A 24,813-nucleotide genomic window follows, 5' to 3' on the forward strand; every position below is an offset into this window, starting at 1 on the left:
TTTGAAACAGAACAGAAATTTATTTTTCCTTCAAAGTGCTTTTACAGTATCCCATGAGGTATACAATTTGAGATGGGTCAAGTGAGACGTTTGCTGCTGCAGGAGCATGATTGGGTGGAGCACACCGTTTGAACAGAAGGTCTCGAAATCTTTATCTCATGGCTTAATCTAAAAACAGAAGAAAGGAAACTACAAGGAAAGATGCAGCTAATTCATGTTACTAAAAATGACAGTTCCATTCACAGTTCTGGTCCTGTTGCATTCAACAATCACAAAGGTGTGGCACCTGAAAAGATCTCTGCCACTTAAAGGCTTGAACCACAGAAATGAGAGAGGTGTGTGTGTGAGTGTGCAAACAATCTCAGTGACAAAAAACTTCCACACATGGACATCATTTACTTAGAAGATCTCGCGGTGATATTGCACGTCTTTTTTTTCAATATAAAAACAAGCATTTCACTGGCGCCGGACCTCAGTAATCCGTCAGTACACCCACGAGACAGGCACCCACTGAGGGGTGGAGCTGGCCTGCTCCATCGCCTCCTCCACACCTTTGACACTTTCATCCACGTCGTTGTTGACCAGAGTCACATCAAAGAAATGTCTATACGTGCTCAGAATGGCCTCCGATTCTTTCTGAATCATCTTTAAGTTTTCCGTCTGTAAAACACAACACCATCACACTGTTAGCCTGATGTTTTCGACCGACGACATATTGACATACGAGTGGGAAAGGAAGTTTCACCTGGGGAGCCGTGTCGGTAGGAGCAATGAAGACCACAAGAGGTGCAAATTCAGCCGTCCGCAGCACCTTCAGAGTCTGCGACAAAAAGAGGTCAGTTTTATAGTGAATAACACACATAAAAATATGGAAGTCAATAGATTTTTTAAATACTTAAGCTTCAATTATTGGATCAGATTTTTAGACATTTCACAACCAGAACAAGTCGAGCATGAAAATCACATCACTTAAATGATATGAATTGGAGGTTGCTTGTGAACATTTCACATCTTATCGTCCATTTTTCAGTCTACAGAGATACTCTGCAGAACAACACACACCTGTGGTTCAATATCCAGCACCGATATCTTTCCCTGCTCGTGGATCTTCTGGATGGTCTCGATTTTGGTTCCAAACATGTGACCCTGGAAGCTTCCGTACTCCAGGAGCTTGTTGCCAGTGATGCACTGGGTCATGTCCTCGTTGGAGATAAAGAAATATTCCTGTCCGCTCTCCTCGTCTTTACGCTGGGGTCTGGTGGTGTCTGCACACACACACACACACACACACACACGAGCGTGTTTGAGCCATTTGGATCATGAAGAAGTCTATGTCTGCATCGGGTGGAGACTTACGTGGTAGTGGGTAGGCAAACTTCTCCGGGTATTTGGTCAACAATGCATTTTTGATATGGCTCCTTCCTACACCATGTGCACCTGAAGCAGCAAAATTACATAGTTCATTAATTCCATTTCATTGTTTCAAGTCTTTTACATGCTACACACAATCTGGGAAAACATTACTTTGTTAGGAAAATGTCGTTTTGGAAGTCCTAAAAAAAAAGCTGTTGGAATGCATCAAATGTTGCTCACTGCTTCCTATTGGTCATGTGATTAAATACGACACTTGAGAAAGAAAACTCACCGATGAGCACTAGTGTTTTCCGGTTAAAAGCTGGAAGGCGCACCACTTCCTCATAAGAAATCACGTCCAGCTGGTCGAACACTGCAGCACAGGTGACAGTTAAGGCCATTGTATGGAACGCAGCACAACTGTATAACCCAACATTGGGTAAAAGGCTTGGGCATACATACTCACCAGAGCTGTGTTTCGCCAGATACTTGTCTTTGCACTTTTTCTTCTTGCCAAACGGGCTGCAGGACTGGCTGCCCTCTCTGGTCTTGCTCTTACTCGCCACCCTCCTACAACAGTGGGAGGGAGTTAATCTTGCCCCGCTAGACTTGTTAAAACGATTATTTTTGTACCATTCCTGGAGCTCTGGCGAGGGAATGAGCCCTGCGAAGTCGGCAGCGCTGCTCTCCACTTGTCCCTGCCACCAGTTTGGATCCTGTTTGTTTATGATCTTTATTATGTCGCCAGTTTGGAACTTCAACCCAGCCTCTTTGCATGGGATGAGATCGTCCTTCATGGGGTCGTAGTCAAACTGAGCCCTCATGTACATCTGACGGAACAGAGGAGGAATTAAAAACAGGGACATGTTGCTCAAGGTTTTCCTAAAGTATTTTATCTGATAAAAGTCTACTTCATCACGGCTCAACATCTCGGACCTGCTGGAAATCAAGCGGCTCTCCAGCCAATGCTTATCAGTCCACGTTCAGTCTGTCCTGGAATCCTGTCGCCTGCCTGCCTTTATGTTATCAACAGATTCCAGGTCCAGATCCTGAACCATGATCTGCGATCTAGCCAATACTTCCAGCCTGATTTAGGTGATTTGACAACATTAAATGGCATCTAAAAAGCAGACTATTTGACCGTAAAAAAATTCAAAGGGTTAGTATCTTATGTACTTACAGATGCTAAAAATGTGCAACAGCAAAATACTACATGCCACACAAACACAGGCGGCAAAAAAAGACAGGCTATGTCCACATTAGTTTTCATTTGCATGTTTTTTTAAAAGTTCTAATCGTTGTATTTACAGTGACAAATGATGGGCTGATGAATTTTCAACTCATCAACCCAACCCATCAGTATTTGTGACTCGTGTAAAACCCAATACACGAGCTCTCATTTGTGCTTCAACATGATAATGTGAACATAGCTGAAGACCATGGTTATGCAAGACTCTCTCATTGCTATTGATGAGGTCTAAAGCTCAGCGAGTAATGAGAGTTACCTTAATAAAAACAAGAACTAGATGAAGTCTCTATATTAAAAGGCTGCCATCACGAACCACAGCACAGTGGGGAAACCAATGAAGAACATTTGCAGGTACACCAGTTACACATAGCACTTTACTCTATTACGTTTTAGTTTCTTCACACCACGTTTATAAAGCTTTTCAAATCAAAATCAGGGAATTTTATGAGAGTAAATCATTTGGATGAGCTGTGCTGTGACTGGTACATGGCAGGACGTCTGGAGGTCAGCGCTACTGAAGAGTCTCGATCTACTGATTTGAACTTATAATCACCTTGGTCGGCCACTGACTAACAGAGGAGCCACCTAATAAAACACAAACACCTTTTAATGTTTTGACTACGGAAAAGAAACCACTACACGTCAGGGACATGAGAGGGATGATCTTCCATGCAGATTGAAAGCAGAGTTAAAGAGACACAGAAGGCGTGCACACAAGTGAGGTTCATTTGGAGTTACTACCTCACAGGTTTTGGATCGACTCTGCTGGTTAGAAATGATCTTCATGGTGACCACACCATTGGTTTCTTTCTGTAACAGAATGAGGCAGAGTTCTTGTGAATACTTTTGTCACCGTGTTCAAATGTCATTCATTTCAAGGCAGGTCCTCACCAGAATCTTTTGGAGCTGATCCACAGTGTGGTTTGTTACACTTTTTCCATTAATTTCTGCTATTTCATCCCCTTCATGTAAAGACCCTGTGGAGAGCAGGTGAGCGTCAGAGGATGGAAAATACAACGAACTTGACACATTACAGAGAGATATCTGTGAGTAATTAAAGCGTCTTCTGAGTCACTTGAAACCGAAATTAAATCAACAGTTTTCACAGCGCTGTTGAGTGATGATGTCACACAAGAACAAAAGCCAGCGGATCACAGCGGAAGCTTTTTTCAGAACGTTAAATGTGCGCTGAAAAAAGATTCGCTAGTTAGTCTCTGTTTATTAGCATGTGAACAAGACTCGAAATTTGCATCTTATCAGCATGTGTGTACCAGGAACTATCACCTGCCGTGACGGCTGCACACACTGGAGCGCACAAGCAGGCCGCCTATTACTTTGAGTCATCCTTTCTCGCACGTCATCATGCTGAAGGAGAAGTGAGAGTGGGGAGGCTGCTGACCAGCAAGTCGTAAGGGGGATGGGAATCGAGATTAGAAACTATTTTCAGGCTGAAAGCGGAGATTACTCTCACCTTCCTCTCCACAGAGTAAATGCTGTATATAATGAGAGCAAAAACACTTCGGGAAAAGTGTGTCATCAACATATCATCTGTGAAATATTTAGGAACATTATCAAAAAACGCAGAGCCATGGTCCAATGTTGCTATGATTTGCACGTGAACAGGGGAAATTTAACCTACATTGTATCATTAAAAGGTGTGTCTCACTCATAGAGCGGTTGATGACACTGAGACTGAAGGCAATACAGGCTGGACACAAGGTTTGTTTGGACTTAAACATGTGGAAACAAACACAAATGTAAAATGTGATTCATGAAGACCCCACACAATGGTCATATTTGTATTTGTCGATATGTAGGAGCAATTCTGCAGGTCGAAACTGGACTCCATCCAAACAGTCTTGTGTGGCGAAAGCTCGCCGTGTGGGCAAAAATATAATGTGATAAAATCCTATTGTCTTATCAGTCCTACTGAAAGTAAGATAAGCTCCAGTAATATAATAAAACAATATGTTTCACTCCCCCTGCCATAAATCACATTAAAAGCATTCCAGCAAAGAGAAACCCCACTTGACATAGCAGCACTTTTTTCTTTCTCTTTCTTTCTTTCTTTCTTTCTTTCTGTCTGTCTGTCTGTCATTTTTAAACTACAAGCGCCAACTACTGAGCTCTGAAAATGAGCACCATATTTTATAAAACCTCATCATCACACCATTAAAATGTGAAATGAAATCATCAAAGTAAGTGAATGGTATACAACACGTGGAGCTAGAATGCTTCTTATTTATTATTAATTGTTATGATGACTACTTTTGATGAATTTCCAAACAAAGATGACGGTGCCATAAAACAATTTGACAAGAAAAAAACCTCATTATCTATGAGATCAATAAGTGATGAATCACCTTGTCTGTGAATCAGACCCCCATGCAATATCCTGGCGACTGTGCAGCGTTGTTTGTCGTTCAGTTTCAGAGTGACACCCTGCAAAGAGAAAAAAAAGGAATCAATGCAGTTGAAAAACACAGGGCACAAAAAAGGTGCAGTTAAGCCGGACGATGAAGAGTATACCATCGGTTCAGAGGGGTTTTTCTCAAACACCACTTCTCTCATCTTGGTCATGCCTGTGCCGTTCATGTAAGCTGCACTGCCATTGGTGTAGACATCAGCTCCTTTATTGTCGTAAGTTTGCATAGCAGCCTGCAAGAAGAACCCAAACATTAACAAGACATCCGTTCCATCGATCTGATCGATAACTGTGAAGTCTTTTCTGCTAATGTGTGACAACAGCAATTGTTTTATTTGCACTTTCAACATATGTTCTTGGTTAAAATTTAACCCAGCGTTATAAAACAGCCCATTAAGCACATTCAGAGATCACGGCCGACAGGCTCTTGTGGTCATGGATACCAGCAGTGACACTAGTCATCACAGCAAAGAAAGACAATAGATGACATGATCATCATCATGGAACCCCTCAAATCCAACTATATATATATATATATATATATATATATATATATATATATATATATATATATATATATATATATATATATATATATATATATATATATATATATAATTTCCTGACATTTGAAAATATAAACACATAAGTGTGTTGATGAGTGAAGAGAGGATTATGATCCTGAAGCTTATTTACCAGCCTAGAGCTCACAGGATGTTCTTAGACAGACTTATGATGAACTATTTACCTGTAAGTGGGAGAGTGAAGACAAAACTATACCAGCTTTCTCAAATGCATTGGCATGGAAATACATTTCACACATCAACAGTAACTTCTTCCAATTTCTCTAACTCTGCTGCGACACAAATAAGCTCTTAGTTGACAAAAGAAAAGGGTCACCGGGGGCACTGAGCTGAGGATGTTTTTTCCTTCCCTTAAGCAACAACTACCAAGTAGGAAACAAATCTAAAGGTCAAATATTTTCGCTGCTAATGTGCTGTGCAAAACAACCGGCTAAGCGTTTTACCCAGGAATTCTGGGCATATGTTTGCTAGTAAAACAATAACAACCGAGTTTCCAACCTTTTGTGTGAGTTGCTGAAATTCTGCATTTTGTACATTTTGGTTTCGTCATGAAGGAACAAAACAGGTTTTTCTATATTTGCTTGCTGTTGTGTGATCTACTCACTGCAAGTAATTAACTCTGGTTTGAAAAGAGATTTATTCTACATTCTGGCGTTGCGTTGTTCTTTTAGCTACTTTATTTTCTCATGACAAATAGCAAACAGTGCTCACTGAACACCACCCATATCCAGTCATCACAAGTACAGTCTGCATTTACAGGATCTAGTTGTTTATTTAATCGATTATTAATAAATAGTGTGTTGTTTTTTATTTCAATATTATAACATTTAAATAAATATGAGTGGTGTGTGCGTGCATGTGTTTCCTTTTTTATAGGAAGTAGTTTTAAATTCTTATTTGTCAACAACAGTTGAGCATAAGTTTGCTAGAATTAGGGCCCATTTTGCTCCAGCAGGACCAGGTTTATCTCGAGTGATTCTTTTTCATGTAAATGACTGAGAAGCAATCACACTGTGTGAAGCGATTAACAACTGTTTAGAGGAAATCATCAGTGGCGGGGACAAACAATGTAGACATTTAAATGCCAATGTAAGGCAGGGAGGCACGAGATGGGATTAGCCTGTTGACTTTTCAGCAGACCAATCACTTCAGAGGTAGAGGCAAAACCTAAATTCTATTGAGTTGCTTATTGTCTAGACCAGGACACTTTAATCTGACCAGGTACATTTGAGACAGCCAGTTGTTGAATTTCATCTTGTCCAACCACAAAGACGCAAAGGCGCCGCACATGTAAGTCGAACTGTAAACACTGCTCTGCCACCTCTCAAACCTGTCTGGCCTGAACTTGTTTTGTTAACTTCCACGTGAGTGTCCTTCATACAGTACAAAGAGTGTTCTGCTCAAATTACGGTGCAGGGGGAAGCAGGACCTATGACGCTCAAGTGAAGCAAATGTAGCTCATTCATGACATTAACTGGACTCATCGGCGTTAAATAGAGATCGACAAGACTTCAGAGTCCAAGGTTGCAGGAAAAATACTGCTGATATCAGGAAAAAACAGCTTCCTCCTTTAGGACTGCTGAGTCTTCAAAAGCAAGTTTCACAGAGCAATTCAAAATCTGGATCAGGGTATCCACTGAGACAAAGTTTTACCTTCTTTAGTTTACATATAGATGTCATTCGCTATATTAGCAAACTCTGATTTTTTCATTTTAATATTACCAAAAAGAGAACCACTGCCAATGCATAATAAATCAGTCAGTCTATATATGAAGCTTACTGTACCGTCCGAAAACAGGCTGAGAAGGAATCAGCATACTAAAGGTCTTACAATTCCACATAAAAAGGGAAGACAGGGAAGACGCTATAATATGTTTTCAGTGCAGTGGTCTGGAAAAGGTAATGATGCTCAAAAGAAACTACAATCCTTCTAAAAAAAAAAAAAAAAGAACATCCCTGGGCCACTTCCCTAACTTGCTCAGGTAACACAATAACTGCTGAGTGAATGGCCCTCAGGGAACATATATGACGTGATAAAGAATGTACATAACTTCAAAGGACTCAACACTGACAACTTGATGACTCAACAAACACATGCCCGTAGTCACATGATTACTAAAAAAGACTTGCTGATGTGTGGTCTATTTTTGTCACCCAAGTGTTTTCCAATGCTGAAGTGAAACTGCCAAAACAACGTCTGCTCCAGCTGAGACAGCAATAAAGCGGCAGAGACCACAACCGCGATCCTGACTCTGCCTCTGTATTACATGTAATAACTGTCTCTAAAACTGAAGGCAGCGGTCGCGTGACACCGTTACCCGGAAGCAAATGTAAGAATATTGCTGGGAAAAAAAACAGCAGCTCCTTACCGTGTCTGACTTTGGTTTGTTTTGGAGAAGCTGTTCCAGGTAGAGGTCCGAGAGGGCTGAGCGGACGCTGCACACGGACTCCAGCACCACGGAGGGTTCGTTTTTATTGGACTTCAGCGTCATCGTTCTCCCGTTGAACCCGACGTGCCCCCGCTCAAGGTCCGCAAGAGGCAGGGCGAGAAACTGCTGCGACAGAGGAAACGGATGATAAGACGAAGGTTTCTCCGGTCAAAGTCCGGGGTCCTGGTCCGCCGCAGGTGAAGCGCCTGAGATTATGCTCGGGTGTCACCGCTGACAAAGCAAGTAAACATGCTGCTGCTGGTGCTGAGGGGCTGGCACGAGATGCGTTCACGGACCGCCCACAAGATCCAAAACCCCACCGCTCATGTTACGATAGCATTTACATAAAACAACAAAAAAAAACATTTCTCACTCCTATTGTCACGTAAAAACAAGTAGATTAAGTGTTTTAATGTAATCATATTTATTGTTTCAGCACAGTTCAGCTTTTTTTTCTAATAAGACTCCTCTCAAACGTTACATGAAATAAACAAAAGCATTGAAACGTAAAGTATTATAATTTGCCAAATTTCAACACGACTAAATTATGTGTCCGTGGCCAGCACTACTGTATGTTAATATAAAATAAATGTGACTGTTATTAAGCCTTCTTACATTGTGCTATGCAAAAGAATAAACATGCCAACACTAAATACTAATTTAATAGTATATTTTCATTTGTGTCAAGGGATATATCCCTGCAAGGAAAACCAAATATCAAATTGCATTTTCAAAAGAAAGTCCAGCCAAGACAAGGATGCTAGGTTTCATTCAGTCACTAACGTAACGCATTCGTTAACTTAACTACTGAACAGCTATATACTTGTACACAGAGCATTTGGTGTGACAAACGGCCATCTAAAGTGTGGAAGACGCTTAAGTAGAAAGTCTTCAGAATTCCGGCAATTTTTGAACGCATCAATACTGCGGCGGTCCCGATTTCAGATGACGAGAAACCAGGAAGTAGCTGCATCTGCAGCGACCTTAACCAAACAGCAACCACTGAAAGATCGTACTTGCAAATACACTACTGCGGTAAATGTTTATGAGCCTCATCACCTGTGTGTAATTAAAATAATAAAAATAATAGTGGTATTACTTTATAATTACCGTGATGCTATTCAGTAATAACACAATAGCATTATCTTATCTACAAGCAAATTGTTATTTAAATCAGAAACCGTTGGACAGTCAATCAGATAGTGAATGATTGTTGTGTAACACATGAGCATCATATCGACACTGCAATTGCATTGATAGTTGTAATGCAAGGGCAAGGATTTATTTGCATGGATGTATTTCAAAAGGTGTTCAAACGTGTTCAAACTGCTGACTCTTCAAAAGCGGGTTTCACAGAGCAATTCAAAATCTGGATCAGGGTATCCACTGAGACAAAGTTTTACCTTCTTTTGTTTACAAATGGAGGTCATTCGCAATATTAGCAAATGACCTTGAAGAAGTTTCAGCAAATATCAGATGTTTTCATTTTAATAGTCCAAAAAGAGAACCACTGCCAATGCATAATAAATCAACCAGTCTACATATGAAGCTTACTGTACCATCCAAAAGGGTCTTACAATTCCACATAAAAAGGGAAGCTAGGGAAGGCAGCATAATGTCTAAATTATATATGTTTTCAGTGTTGGTCTGGAAAAAGTATTGATGCTGAGAAGAAACTAGAATCCTTATCCAAAAAAAACGTGTTTGTGCACAACACAAAACAATGTTCAGTTGAATTGTTCATACATCCCTTTATTTCTTCTAGCATGTTGCACTTCCTGTCACATGGGATTAAACATTGCTATAAACATGAATGGAGTGAGAGATAAGATTGCTATATCTCATCATGATTTTAACTCATAATGGACACCACTGAAGTAAGACACACTAAAGTAAATGTGATAAGTCATTAATATGTGCTAACTATTTTGTCTTTATGGTAGAAATATGATTGTCATGTGAAGAAAGACACTCCTGTCGCTCCTCCCTGTTTCTCCCTGTGAGTGAAGTGCTGCCCTCCTCTTTGCTTGGTGATGAGATGAGGTGACAGTCCCTTGTTTTGATTCACTCACTCAATACAGGAGGAAATTCCCTTTCATCATCCCACGTATCCACAACATTCAAACGTTCGCCATTCGACTTTCTTATTTCTTTGTATTATTTTCAACAGTTCCCATGATTCATGTTTTTTTATAACTTAATTCTAAACAGGAACCCCGCAGACATTCTTTTCGGTGCAGTAACCAGCCTGTGAACAGGAACATGACTCACACAGAGAAGGAGGAATTGTTCTCTATCACTGCACAATGTGATGTCTAATCACGCTAAGAGAAGTAAAAATAACGTGTGAGAGATGTTCATGTCCAAATATGGTTGTGGAAGTTATGTGACAGAATAGTGACTCCACATCCAAGGACAGCACACAGATAGCACAGCAGATGGAAATGTAAAAACTCACAGTAAAATCACTAGACAATCCTTATCTAGTTAACCCTGACTGAACCAGCCATATTCTAAATTCTTTATGTGACATCATCAGACATTTGGGAATAACATTCCTTTATAATTTGAATTAAAGGCACGTCCAACAGGAGTCATAGTTCACCATGATCGAGTCCAAAGAAGCATCCATATTAGCCATCAAACCTCATATGGATATATTTTGACTGGAAGTGGCTCATTCATGAAAGAATTATTGGTGTTGATGCGCTTTGGGTGAGACGGCATTTAATCTCAGTGAATCAGTGAAGGTTTCTACTGCGCTTTCGACAACTGGTCTGTGTATCACAGCGGCATCTAGTGGTGAAGATTATCACGACAAGTAGTTTGAAACGTTTCCCAAAACCAGAGTGAAAACTGTGCCGTAGCATTTGCTGCGTCTCTCCATTTCAATTGTCAAATGTGTAAAATAACTTTTAAAATGAAAGTGAAAGATTAATGGAATAAAACTCTTTCCTGAAGTACTTCATGAGGCAGTGTTGAAAAACAAGCTGCTAGTTAAAACGAGTGCCAAAACAACAGAATTGTGGAACTTTTTGAACACTAAAATGAGAATAATTTGCAAATAAATAAACCAAGCATACAATATTAAACCAATCTCAGAATTATCACCTTTAATTTCATGACTCCAGTTTGGACCTGGGGTTCTTCTTAACCTTTGTTTCTTTGATCTCTAAGTGTGGTCTTGACATTGTTTAAAGAAAATTACTTTATGCCTCTGGCTAAGATGGAATGGAAAATCAATCTAATCGTTTGCAAGTACAAAAACATTCAAATATCAACTCTCGATGAGCTGACTCATGACTATCATTCATTCTTTGCAGATGAGTGTGAACAAAAAAATAGTGTTAGGTCAGTTAAGATGAACCATCACACCTTTAAACCAGCAAATTGATTAAAAAAGTTAGAACTTGCCTAATTTCTGGATAGAATATATATATTTTATTTTTTTTAAATGAATGAATATGTGGTCATAGTCTTATGAAACAAGATGATGGACCGTCCTCTGATGGAAGAGAATGTTTCTTAATTCAAGAGAGTTGATAACTTTCCAGCTCTTCCCTAAAATGTCACGTGATGAGAACACCTCAGACAGTCTTGAGTGGAACGCCTTGCATTGATAGAATAATATGGTCACAAAAAAAAAAAAGAACACTAAGTAAGTAAAGTTTTTGTTTAGCTGGAACCTGACATTTCTGGACACTCTATAGAAACTCCCAAGATTTAATCAGATGATTTCTTTCCGAGCCCAGTTTGGATAACTGGATTTTTTTCCCTGCATTTGTTTTTTCTATTTCAGGATTTTCCTTCAGGGGTTGCAGCAGCAAGTCAGCCTCCAACCACCTTAATCTATCTTGTCTCGCTGCTTGTCCTGTTTGAATTTTTAACCTTTCTACTCTCGGGCCCACCTCAAATGGGACCCAATTTGTTCTGTAAGAACCGGGCCACATTCACACTGATTTATTACTTTTGATTTCATTTGTCTTCAATAACCATATTTCATCTACGTACACATAAACAAAACAAAACGTTGTGAAATGACATGAAACCATATGTCATGGCAAATTTATTTGTCATTGAAAAGTCCAACCAGCAACAGAAACAAGTGCAAGCCATATTCATCAAATTTACTAAAGAAAGAAAGAAAAAATACACTTAGTGCAAACTGTTGAGAAAGTTGGAAAAACTGTATGTCATTAATATAATTCTGAGTAAAATACATATATAAAAAAACGTGGAAAAGTGTAGATTAAATATCGCCATAAAATTTTCTTATCAGTTTTAAAAACTCTTTCAACAGGTTGGCTGAGTAGTTTTACAGGGATGGCTACTCTATTAAGCAACACAAAATAACTACAAAACAAAGACACATCCAGCTTGAATTTGATTAAGTGCACACACAGTGTACGTTACAATGGTTAAAGGGGAATGAATACAAGTGAAGCACGAATGGGCGGGGTTACACTCGAGCCCCAGTCTTCAGAGCTGCACTGGCCAAGTCGTCGCTAACTGTTGACAGTGTGGGATCAGTGTTCCTCAAGTGAAGGAGAATGTTTGGACCAGTCGGTCGACAGCTGCGAGCTGCAGTGAAACCGGCTAAGCTCTGGAAGACGAAGTCACAACCGTTATGGAGGCACCGGCAGGTCCGCGCTCACGCAGCATTGGGAAGTTCAGCGGCGCTGCAGCGACAGGACGACTGTCTCGGTGAGTTCGAAAACGCTCGGTTCCTTCGCGACACTTTCTTGCTCTCTGCTCTGAAGGCGTCGTTTTTGTTCCATCAGTGCTTCACTACGGAGGGAAACAGATGAAGTTCAACTACGTGTGGCTGCGGGATAATTGTCGAGATGAGTCTTCATACAACGTTCAGACGAACCAGAGAAATCTGGACACCGTCGGCATCGACCTCAACATTCGTCCCGATCATTCGACGGTGGAGAGGGACCAGCTCATCCTGACCTGTGAGTTCAGAAGCAATGTTATTGAAGCCCTACTTTTGGCTCACACATCCGGTTGAGGTACCGGGGATCGCGACACGTTGAGCCAAACTCTGATCAAGACGTTCGCTGACACCTGATATTGTCTCTAAGGTCATGAGGTATTTAGGTAACTTAAAACGTTTGATCGGATCAGTGAAAACCGTCAATGGGAAAACAACAAATGCGCAGCATAGACAATATAAACATGATGCTAGCAATGCTAACAAAAACACCAACGAGTTAAAGTAATAACAGAACGCAGGCAAAACCGAAATACAAGGCTGCGACTCTCTGTTCACACGTGTGAACAATGCTTTGCTGGGACAATGAAGCGGTTTCTGGCCGCATCTATGGTGGAGCACCTCGTGTGACAGTACAGCACCGGCTTTTCATGACTTCGATGTGCGTGCCATCTAGTAGCCTTCACGAGCACCGGGGAGAAGAGTCCTGTCGATGACAGATAAGAGCAGCGTGACCGAGGGTGGAAACAAGAGGCAAGTATGCATCAGATCACAATATGATCGACCCCAAAATTCACTCTTTTATGAGAGTTTTCTTCACTTGCTCTGACAATGTGATAGAGGCGGAGATGTGTTTGTATTATTGTTGTACTGTTTAACAAATGAATGCCTCTTAAATACCAGCCTAAATGGCAATACTTTTTCCCCCAGTTAAAAGGCTTCAATCGAACAATCTTTCAGTACAGGGTGTCTTGCACCCTCCTTCTTTTCAGCCTGGTCACGACTCCTTGCCAAAAATAGCCTGCCTCTCTTTTATTAAACTGCTATATTGTGTTACTCTATATGTAAGATTCAAAGTATTCCCAGTTTTCAGTTGTTTAAATAGAATGATATATCTGTCTGGTCCAAATCATCCAGCTATTTGACTTCCATGAACACATATTCTGGTTGAGTGGATGACCTAGCTATTGTTGTTATGAATATTAGATGGGGCCTCTGGGTTGATATGAATATCACAGTAAAATGTGGTACATACATTTTTTTTAATGGGGGGAAAAAAGCAATCAGCTGTGGTAACTAGAACACAACGTAAACGCTCATAAAGTAGAGCAATGAGTTGCTTTGCAGTTTAGTTAAATCATCCAAATAGATGGTAAAACTTCACAAAAACACAGAAATCATTCAAATACATGTTAACATTTCTATCTTTGTTCGTGCGCCTTTGTGTAAGACACTGATGTTCTTCTGAAACATGGAGCTGCGTCTTGATATTTTTGCAAGAGTAGTTGAGTAGTTGGTCTCTGCAATACGGTGCACATTTTAGGACATCTTCAGGTCTCAGAGTTAGCTATCAGGTTTTAGGAAAGCGTCAAACGGCCTCAGGCTATACTCTTAACAGTGATGTAATATATGCAGTGTAAAAGAAGTATTCAGAAGTTTGCTCACGGTGTGTTGCTTCTGCGGTGACGTCACAGAGACAGTCACTGTACAATACAATTAATGTTGTTCCCGTTTAGATATTATTGGAGTATTTGCACATTTAGCTGTTGTATATTATATATTGGATTTAATGTTGCCATTTTGTAGTTATTCAATTTCCATTTCCAACACCTGTTCTGTTCACATACGGTAAAATGTACACCGTACCATAGTGACATCCGGAAAAGCAGTGTGCAGTGGACGAACGTCTATCTACATTTGTATTATATATTTGTATTCTATACGTTATATTTGACACAATTCATGTGATAAATACATCAAGAAATATGTCACTAGTGAATAGGGCCCCCCGAGATTAGTTGACCAGTCATGATGACGCCCCAATAAAAGGCGTTGACAGCAAATTTAGTACTTTGCCGTCTTCATTTTTTGAAATTTCTTTTTTCTCTCAACATTGCCGTAGCACCTTCTGTCTACTTTTCTGCCGCCATGCCCCTAACGTTATCCTTGGTCTCCCTGATGGACTTGCGCACAATTGGTTGAATATATTTCAACAAGAGCATCAGCGTTTTCAAACGTTTTCAGGCTGACGAACGCTGCACCCGGCTCCAAAGCGGCGACGGATCCGGTCGTTTCTATCTCCACATGAATGACACCTGAAAAAGGCTGCTCATCTAGCTCGGTGAAATTAATGATAATTTCTTGGGCAATTAGCTTAGCGTTCCGAATGTCACGCCTAGCTTAGCTTGCTGCTACGGAACCAGCGGTCTCACTTTCATGAGCCCGGAAAACTCTGTGCTCCGTCAAGTGCTGTAGCTTTAGATGGCATATTTAATAGCGCTTCCCGGCACAACATTGTCCCGTGCACGATCTGCAGGATGCAAAGTTTATATGACTGAAAGAATCTTCACGGCAGACTGCTGATTCAAGGCTGCTGAGTGAGCAGTTAGTAGGGAGGAGCGGATGCATCACAACCAGCGAGGCTTCATCAGAGCGCCGGCTGTCAAACGTGATTGGTAGTTGTGATCAGCAATCACATGGATACGTTTTACACCAAACCAACAACATGCACATCTCAGCAAGTTACTGTCCTCACAGAGTCAATCTTGAACATGTTGCTGACAAAGGCTTTGTGCTTTTGGCATCTAATGATTTGGATTGAAGAGGTGCTAATCAAGTTTGACATAGTGCCTGCCAAAATAAAAGCTCTAGTTCATGACAGTGGGTCCAATATAGTGGCAGCAATGCGACTGCCTGAAGAAAGCCATGGATGGGTCTCAATCCACTGTGCTGGACACACACTCTAGCTCACGGTCAATTCATTTCTAAAAGAAAACTTCACTTCAAGAGCGTGAAGCTCGAAATGGATGTCAAGAAAAATACACTGGTCCATGGTGTCAGTACAAGATGGAACAGTACATTCCACATGATAGACTGCTCGGAGCAGCGCTAGCCTCTTGCTGCAACTCTTTCAGATCCTGGTGTAACAGCAAGGGGGAACCAATACTTAGACTTGAAGCCAGAACGGTGGGAACTTCTTGAAGAACTGAAGCAGGGGTTTGGCACGTCTTGAGGCTTTGAGTGTTTACCATTGCAGGAAAATCATTCATGGCAAATGTACAAAAGGGCATAAAAGAGAGATGTACTTGTGCTATTTCACCAGACAGAGAAAACCCAATCGTCCCTGTTTCTGCTTTGGACCCCAATACAAATGTAGTGTAAATGAAGTTTTTGACTCCTGAAGATGGGATCAGAGTGCAGGGAAATGTTGAAGTGCTTGCTATGAAAGAAGCAAAAAAAGCAAACATTCAGAGGTTCCCTTAGTGGCAACATAACTCCGCGCCAGTCTGGCACAGACAGCAAATGTGAGGAAGATGTCTCCCAGAAGGAAGACCAAACGCTTGAACTTGTGAAACATGAAGTTCAGCTGTACTTTGCAGAGGCAGCTGACTCTAAGAGAGATGGTCCTCTCAAATTGTGTTGTGAAAATGTGGGACGTTGTAGTTGTTGACGTTGATGTAGATCTTTTTCTTGCATCTGTGCAGCTTCATGCTGCGCATGATCTGCTCCCAAAAGAGAGCAAGACTTTCACCAGAGCATGTTGCAATGCTCACCTCACTGTCTTTGAATCATGTATCGATGTCTTTAGTTCCTTGTACCTTTCTTTTATTTTGGTGAAAAAAAATCTCATGCAGTGATGGCTGCAAAATTTCATCTCATGACAGTTATATAAAAGAAGCTGTATGAAAAACATTTTCTCACACTGGTGCCAAAAACAGCAATTTCTTATCTGACTTGCCAAATAATGTGAAAAAAAAAAATGGTGTTTAGTCGATGGTCAATATAATTGTTTGTGGCAGCCCTTTTAGTGAAGACGAAAATGGTTGGAAAACAGCCAAATTGCCAGAGTTCTTAAATGTATCGACTGCAATTTAGTATCATCTTCACAGGATTTGACTGGCTGAGTTGAAACGCTGAACATGAAGTCTGAGTACAGTGTCTTTATTATAAACACACTGACTGTACCTGGTCAGTGTTCACAGGAGTCACATGAACTGGAACATGTTCAGACAGCTGTACCACAGCAGTTCTGCCATGAACAGTTCTTCTCTTCTGTTACGCCATTATTAGAATCTGTCTCCAACATCAACAAAGAATGTGTTTGTTTTTAGATATTTTCGTTTTCATTTGGTTTTGAACTTTTGTCTTTCAAATGAAAAATGCATCTTTATGAAATAAGTGAAGACGAAAACAAAGGACAATTTCGCTGTCATTTTACTTTGTTTTGATTATGCAAACAGGAAACACAGTTTCAGTGAGTTATCATTTCATGAAAACCCTTCATTTTTTATTTTATTTTATTTAACAAAAATGATTTAAAATTCTTCTTCCTTCATCCCATGTATCTATGATGTATACCTCTGGGATCTGGAAAAATATAACGGTTGTTAAGCTGGTCAATCTGTCAGGGAAAAGAAAATCATTATGAAGTGTAACAAAGACTAGCTGTTCTTCAACATGCCCCTTTACAGTCTCTCTACACTGTCACATAATGCTGTGTGTCAGGGTTTCCCTCACATATTTTTAAAAGCAGCAGACATAGATGTTCTTAGTTAGTTTAGTTATTTTTAGTTATTATGATGTTTCCTTTGAGAACTTTCTGTAAGACCGCCACCAACACCGCCATAATCATGTCCACCTCCATGATGTTGCTTTGTGTTAGCTGCCTGTTTGGATGTGTCCCCATTGTTTTAATACATTTGATCATGTGAGAGTTAATCTTTAAAAAGGCCAAGGTGGCTCTCATTTAAGCTGCACCACAGTTGTTTACATGTGCCAGATCCCCTGTTTATCCATTTGTCACATGTGGATGATATGTCAGTGGAATAAATGAGATTGAAATAAATAAAGTATGGACACCATCTGATCCTATATATGTCTAATCCAGTTGCTTCGTGTCTGTCCCCAGGGCCGGGAGGTCACGTGACAAAGTACAGTCTTAGCTGGCTTGCTGACAACAGCTATGAGGGCAAGAAGAATGGTTTCATGCATCGCCGTATGCTTTGGAATGCAGACATCTATGAGAGTGCAAAAACTCCCTCTGCAAAGTGGGAGAAGTTCATGAGCTGTGACGAAGAACTGAAGTTTTTCCTGCAGAACTACCTCACTTATGGCATCGCGTTTGTAGAAGGTGTGCCTGCATCGGTGGAGGCAACACAGGAAGTGGTCCAGAGAGTCAGTCTCATCAGGTAATTTTGTAATGCCTTCTTGAACAAACTGATACTCACAAACTGTTATCATGTTCAGGGGCCCCTTCGATTTGTACCCCACTGCTGAGGGAGTTCAACTCTCAGCAGGGAGTGACAGTGATTGGGCACAGGGCATCTTGTTGTTATCTGCATCCTAATCCACCCGTCACTATTAGTTACTGTGGCATTTCCCTTGTGTAACACGCCATGGAAAGTTGGAGTGCACTTTGTCATTTTTTTGGGTAATAACAATTTTTGCCGTTTTGTTTTTGTTTTTTCCACGTAAGTCTAATTAATTCACTCACAGAAGTCGCTATGAAAATTAAAAAGTCGCTATTAAAATTAGTTACACTTATCTACTAAATCATAACAATGCTGAAGAAAACTGTATGGAAAACATTGCAACTTTTAAAGGAAAAAAAAAATTACAAATGAACAGTACAGAACACAAAGTGCCTAATATACAAAAAAATAACTTTTATTTCCTTTTCGATGAACAATAAAGAATTCAAACTCAACATGTAAACTTGACTCTTCACTTGTTTAATACCAGAATGCTGCTACAACCTGACAGACCGGTCCTCTTATCATCGACTACATATCCAGACAGGGCCCCAGACCAACGTTTTGCTTTGGTTGCTCCAGTGCGCCTAATATTTTTTCTTTTGGTGCACCAACACAAAATTCATGTGCACCCGAATATTACCGTAATTTCCGGACAATTAGCCGCTACTTATTTCTCGCGGGCTGAGCCCTGTGGCTTATTGTACTGTGCAGCGAATATATGGATTTTTACAGGCTGAAGTCAGATTAAATCAGAGGCAATGGAATCAGAGGCTTTTTATTTACCCTTGAAGCACTCAAAATGTGCTGTTTTCGCCCGCGTGTATACAGCTCCATCAACAGAGCCGATCTCCTGGAGGTCTGGAATCGAGAAGCAGCCACTGAGCCTGGCAGTGGTGTCGGAACTTTGGGCACTCAGTCGAAAACGGCGCATTTTTAGGACTTTAATATAAATAAAATTGTCCGCTGCCTGGGTGGACAACATCGCTCAAAAACAACTTTGTAATTGTTGAACTGTCAGACACCGCGGAGCTGTGTCATTGTATCATCATTGTTTGGGTCGCCCAACTACAGCTCTTTTTGGCTTAGAGGACATTCCTCGCATTACACTGAGCTCAGTCATAGGTGTACACAGAAGCCCATATCTTCACTCTGGAGCCCTGGCAGTGAATGTGAATCAGGGGTTCAGGTGCGCTGTTACCTACACAGCTGCTTCTCCAAAACAATAAACTCCATTATTATTGGTTTTGCCTGAGGTTTGCTCTGGTTAGCTTGCGCGAGGTTAGCCTCTTAGTAGCGCTTGAATTTGGGGTGTTGATTTGAGATGAAGTATCTGTTTGTGTCTTTTTTTTTGCTATTTTTGTGTTGTGATTTGATATAACAATATTACTCCTTATGTCAATATAAATAGCAGCATAAAAACAAAACAAATCTATATTTGTCACTTGATCATGATGATCATGATGATCATAAATGCCCATTTTAACACCGATAAAAAAGCTACTTATGGCTGATCCAAATGTCAGCAGTAGTTGAGAAATGATCTAAGATCTCAAATTTCAATTAAAGTTAAGATTACATTGCGGTATAACAGTCATCCAGATATCATGTGCTGGTATTTTGATGTTGGCTGGCCATGTGTTTTGTTTATTCTCCTGTTTACAATCTTACGAATGGATGCAGCCTTCTTTCTAGAAATGTGCGGCAATGAGATCGACCATTCAGATCAACCTCCCCTGTTTCCACCTGTTGTCCAAAGATCAAGTTTTCATTGCGTGATGCTAGCATGTTGCCGTTACTGGTGCTTGGAAAGATTTGAGGTTGTGTTAGCTTCAATGGGGAGCTGTTTCTAAGTGTCCACCCCTCATCTTGTTTGTGTTAAACGTTAACGTCGGCGCATCTTGATGGTTACTTTACTCCTGAATGTAATCTGATTACTGTGACACCCAACACTGGTCGTGACACAGACTGTGTATTGAAGTGTAACATGACTGAATATTGCGAAACGGAAAAGTAAAAAAAATATATATATATACAAGATAAAATAGCACCTTGCTCATGTTAGTGCTTTCCAATTATTTTTCTCAGTAATGCTTTGAAATATACATTTTCAATTGTGGAAAGGACCCTATTCCTAGTGGATACGGATCAATAAACGTAAAGCAATGGCTCACAATCAAAAAGTTTCATGGCACTGACTCCCGGGATTGTCGGAACACTCCTGTCATCAGCATCTGATAAGATCGTCCCCATATTTTAACTGTCTGTCCTCTGCCTCTATTGACTCCAGAGAGACTACATACGGTCGCATGTGGAGCTTCACCTCTGATCTTGCCAGAGGAGACACAGCATACACTCAGCTGGCTCTGGGCGCCCATACTGACACGTCATACCTGCAGGAGCCATGTGGGTAAGACATGAGGCTACTCTGTGTTCTGTCATGATCAAATGATACTTACATCTTGCCTTATTATTTGTGGTAGGATTCAGGTTTTTCACTGTCTGAGGCACGATGGAACTGGTGGAAGGAATCTACTGGTGGATGGTTTCTACGCTGCTGAAAGACTCAGACAACTCTCACCCAAGAGTTTTGAGCTCCTCACTCGTGTTCACGTCAAGCACGAGCACATTGAAAGCAAGGAAGGACATCGGAACCATCTGACAGGCATCGGCCCCCTCTTGGAAGTTTACCCCTGGAACAAAGAGCTCTTCATGATCCGGTTTGTCTGTTATTCTGATTGACAGAAAAGATTCATTTTACTGCATGGAAAACAAACCAACAGGGTTTTGTTAGCTTGGAAAGCGCTGTCTCCATCAATTATCGCTACAATGTACATTTTGATCTACATTTTTACCAAACGTGGCCAGCTTTTGCAATAAATAGAACCTCATTGGGAGTTAGCTCCCGTCGCTTGCTTCAGTGGGATCAGTGGCAGGTCAAGCTGAAAACCGCTGCTGTACAAAAAGAACATTAATTCTCATCTCATTTTAGCCAAGAAACATCTCTCTCATGGGGCTGATGGATTTTGGGAAAAACGAAATGTCACTGAGTTTGATAATATTGCGTCTGGGAATCAGCGGACATCAGTTTTTTTTTATGGCGGGGTGGGGTGACATTTGTTTTCTGCCGTTATTCACGCAACAACAACCAACACAAAATGTGATAAAACAAAACATATAAACACTTGTTCGAGGCTAGTCTTACATTTTCGATGCTCATATTGCTTGTATATTAGGACTGGTACAATATGCATTTGGCCCGATTTGATGCTTTCCCGATACTTGGGCGCTGATTCGATTAGTTGTCTTTATCCCACAGAGCATAAAAATATACTGCAGCTTATGCAAAATTTGCTTCAGAGTAACAGTTGGATGAGACACTTTCCAAAGCCTCCAACGCCATCACTGTTATGCCACATGAAACAGGGCGTCCAAAGCCTGCTCCCAATCCATTCCCCTCCTGACACACAACAGTTGACTTAACTACTTGCTTTGTAAGAAAAGAAACTGTAAACTGTTATTTGTACAAAAATGACGAGATTATCAGCAAATAGCAAAACATATTTATAATGATGGCCAAGCCACGGCTGCAAATTTCGATCATACTCAGCGAAACACCCTTTTCATGGTGTAAAAAACCAGTGTAATGACACTACACACAGGGAGTATAATATAATATAATATAAAATTATATTATATTATATTATATTATATTATCAGACATTTGGGGCGTCCTGCTCTGAAAACCTGGGCATCCATTTCTTCATGTTTTCATGTGACGCCCTCAGAGCTAAAAGCCTGTTGCCAAGTTAGTTGACCACTTGTGATGATGAGAGACAGCCGACAGTTTAAAGTTGCAATTCTGGAGGAATGGAACACTCAGAAGAGTGGAGTGTCACTGGCCTGACCTTTGCTCCATGCTATATATGTAAGTGAGCAAACTGATTAACGTGCAAACCAGCACAAGCTGCTTGAGTTCTATAAATCCTTATCTAAGTTATGTGGGGATGCTGTAGGTCGTTCTGCTGTGCCAAGGGAAAAGAGTGGTTGAAGTTCAACTTGCTTATGTCTACTTGTGTCTCCTTATGACTAGCTACAACGACTACGATCGGACGGTGATCGACTCAGCCCCTCATGACGTGGTCCAGCAGTGGTACTCTGCGCACCGTCTGCTGGCCACAGAGCTGAGGCGCCCTGAGAACCAGTTGTGGGTGAAGCTCAGTCCTGGACAGGTGAGCTCCGGCAGAACCAAATCAAAGGCAGCGGAAATGCTGTGTGATTCTCTGTGTTGTAGGTGATTTTTGTGGACAACTGGCGCGTGCTGCATGGTCGAGAGTCCTTCAGTGGTCTGAGGCAGCTGTGTGGGTGTTATCTGACGCGGGACGACGTTCTCAGCACGGCGCGCTGCTTGGGCCTGCACGCTTGATCTCAGACTCATCGAAACTCTTACAGACAAATCCATGAAGTTTTTTTTAATTCACTACATTTGAAGGTAGTTTGGCCAATTAACGCAAAATGAAGAGTCGTGATATGATGTACTTTACGGAAATCTGTGTGAGTCGCCATTGTGTGACCAGCAGCGTTCATGATTATGTTGGTTCAAGAAGGAAGTCAATCAGGATGTTTACATGAATCTACATGTGTGTACATGTAGAGCCTCAGAGAAAGCAGATGGACTCTGTTTGTCCAGGTCTGCTGAAGGCGCTTTCCCATTCGATTGTCACAAGTGGTGCGTTCCATTTGTCCTGGGAACCAGCTCTGCCACCCAGTGGACGTCACTCGACGTCAGATTTCCCAGTCGGATGGTAGAGAATTCTCACCTGTTCCAATATGCAATGTCCAAGATGGCTTGTTGAAGCTGTTATTGCAGTCATTTATTCATTTGCAACACCTGCCAGAGATTCACCATGGCCCCTTAGACAGTCGGTGTAAGAGCAACACAATGTTTAACATGGCTGCTCAGTATCAACAGTGAGTAGAGCTCCTGCAATATTGTGTATATTTGACTTTGAGCTTTTTATTTTTCTATATTTTCCCCAAATTGGTTCACTGCGTTGGACACATACATGCAGAAATGCTTCTGTAGCGTAATTTTAAATGTTGCTAACATTGGCTATCTATGTCGATATGGTTAACTAGAAAGCACTGAACTCCACTGTGACGTCATTCCCAGCTTCGAGTTCCGACTTCTGAGGTCACTGGAACGTGCCAAAAGCTCATCACCCATGTTTGTAGTTCTTTGTCGTCCTTCTCAGTCCATCGTAAACCAAGCTTTTCAAGCACAGAGGTCATTTTGCAAACTTTAAAATTTTACAAGCATTTGAAATTTTATTCTAATGCAAGGCTTCTTTCTTGTTTGTGAGATTTGGTTGCTGAAGGAAATAAATGACCTTTAATCTTACTGCATTCATTTTCAGTAAATAGTTGAATAACTTATAATGTTATAATGTTGAGATAATGTTGATAATTGCAATGTTGAATTATCAGTAAAGACATTTCTCTGACAGATTTGCACCTGTTCTTTGAAATAACTGTAAATAATCTACAATTTTTTTGGATGCCTCATATTCTCCGGCGTTTTTAAATACCTAAGTGAAATAAATGGCTATTTTTTGAAAATGTTTTGGGGCAACAACATAACTTGTGTACATTGTCTTTTTTTATTGTGGAAAAACACATTTTTCAGGAGTGTTTGAAATCATGTATTGTTTCTTTTTTTATTTCTTTGACTTTCTGCATGAAAGGACAGTGGAGACTCATCAAAGTCATCATGCAGTAAACATGCATCTGTTAAGCACAGTGACAGTGATGAGTTCTTGCCTTGTCTCGCAATATCTCTTATTGCACTGGATGTATCAGTGAAGATAAGACTTATGTATGTATTATATGAGTCAATTGTGCTGTAGCAGAAGACATAAATGTTTAACTGTTACCATATGTAGTGGAGTGCACAGTTTAACATTAACAGAAAGAAAGTAGAATCATCCTCAGTCGGCAACTTACACAGGGCACAATGCAACAGCAATAAAACAGATATGATTTTATCATTTTTCATATATATTTTATATATGGCTAAGGCTATGTATGCTGAAGAAATGTGTATATATATGTACACAAGACTTGTCGCAGCTAGGTTGATAACAACAACAACAAACATGGAGGAATCCCTGAACAAAAGCAAACAAAAGCATGTTTGCTTTTGTTCAGGGATGTTTTTCGCTCCACAGAATGTATTTGAAATTCTTCTAAAACTGAAATTCTTATGCAAATATTTTCAAGACATTAATCGAGCTTTAGTTTAAATAAGGTGATATAAAAACATGAATATAGCCACCATCATGATTTATTGTGCTATTGTCAAACTGATGCAAAATAAACAATATTTTGTTGTTTAAATGTGTGTATGGCTCCATCATTTGATTCAGTAAGATACCACCACACTGACCATCGCAGGGGCCGGTCCCACCTGGGCATTGAACCCACAATGTTCTTGCTGCAAGGCGAGAGTGCGAACTACTATGTGGCCTACAGCCACAATGTGATGGTTTCAGAGGTCATTTTCAAAATTTCGAGGTAAACATACAT

General features: G+C 40.6%; 2 protein-coding genes across 5 annotated transcripts; one reads left to right on the top strand and one right to left on the bottom strand.

The window, feature by feature from the left end:
• Positions 1-8,299, bottom strand: mpp1 (MAGUK p55 scaffold protein 1). Its single transcript, XM_053847342.1, has 12 exons — positions 7,981-8,299; positions 5,132-5,260; positions 4,966-5,044; positions 3,494-3,579; positions 3,344-3,412; positions 1,987-2,183; positions 1,820-1,923; positions 1,646-1,726; positions 1,357-1,437; positions 1,063-1,265; positions 746-820; positions 1-660 (listed from the first exon to the last, which is right to left on the bottom strand). Exons 1-12 carry the CDS (start codon positions 8,101-8,103, stop codon positions 484-486), a joined length of 1,404 nt encoding a protein of 467 aa, XP_053703317.1. The 5' UTR covers positions 8,104-8,299; the 3' UTR covers positions 1-483.
• Positions 7,778-24,586, top strand: tmlhe (trimethyllysine hydroxylase, epsilon). Of its 4 annotated transcripts, none has more exons than XM_053847343.1 (9): positions 7,778-7,941; positions 8,011-10,755; positions 11,840-12,744; positions 12,822-12,998; positions 17,886-18,165; positions 20,519-20,638; positions 20,712-20,948; positions 22,322-22,460; positions 22,523-24,586. In XM_053847343.1, exons 3-9 carry the CDS (start codon positions 12,591-12,593, stop codon positions 22,652-22,654), a joined length of 1,239 nt encoding a protein of 412 aa, XP_053703318.1. In that variant the 5' UTR covers positions 7,778-7,941; positions 8,011-10,755; positions 11,840-12,590; the 3' UTR covers positions 22,655-24,586. The 4 variants fall into 4 exon arrangements, with proteins under 4 accessions (XP_053703318.1, XP_053703319.1, XP_053703320.1 ...); XM_053847344.1 differs by having other exon boundaries at positions 8,011-10,083; XM_053847345.1 differs by having other exon boundaries at positions 8,011-9,075.
• Positions 24,587-24,813: the final 227 nt, after the last annotated feature.

Source organism: Synchiropus splendidus, chromosome 17 (genome assembly GCF_027744825.2).
Source record: "Synchiropus splendidus isolate RoL2022-P1 chromosome 17, RoL_Sspl_1.0, whole genome shotgun sequence".
Taxonomy (NCBI): Eukaryota; Metazoa; Chordata; class Actinopteri; order Syngnathiformes; family Callionymidae; genus Synchiropus; species Synchiropus splendidus.

Excerpts from the sequence above, each read along its gene's own strand:
- tmlhe (XM_053847343.1), top strand. The coding sequence starts at position 12,591 with ATGTTTGGACCAGTCGGTCGACAGCTGCGAGCTGCAGTGAAACCGGCT. Across the intron at positions 20,949-22,321 it reads AAAGAGCTCTTCATGATCCG|CTACAACGACTACGATCGGA; the intron begins GTTTGTCTGTTA and ends CCTTATGACTAG. Across the intron at positions 22,461-22,522 it reads TGAAGCTCAGTCCTGGACAG|GTGATTTTTGTGGACAACTG; the intron begins GTGAGCTCCGGC and ends TCTGTGTTGTAG.
- mpp1 (XM_053847342.1), bottom strand. The coding sequence starts at position 8,103 with ATGACGCTGAAGTCCAATAAAAACGAACCCTCCGTGGTGCTGGAGTCC. Across the intron at positions 3,413-3,493 it reads ATCAGCTCCAAAAGATTCTG|AAAGAAACCAATGGTGTGGT; the intron begins GTGAGGACCTGC and ends ATTCTGTTACAG. Across the intron at positions 1,266-1,356 it reads GTTTGCCTACCCACTACCAC|ACACCACCAGACCCCAGCGT; the intron begins GTAAGTCTCCAC and ends GTGTGTGTGCAG.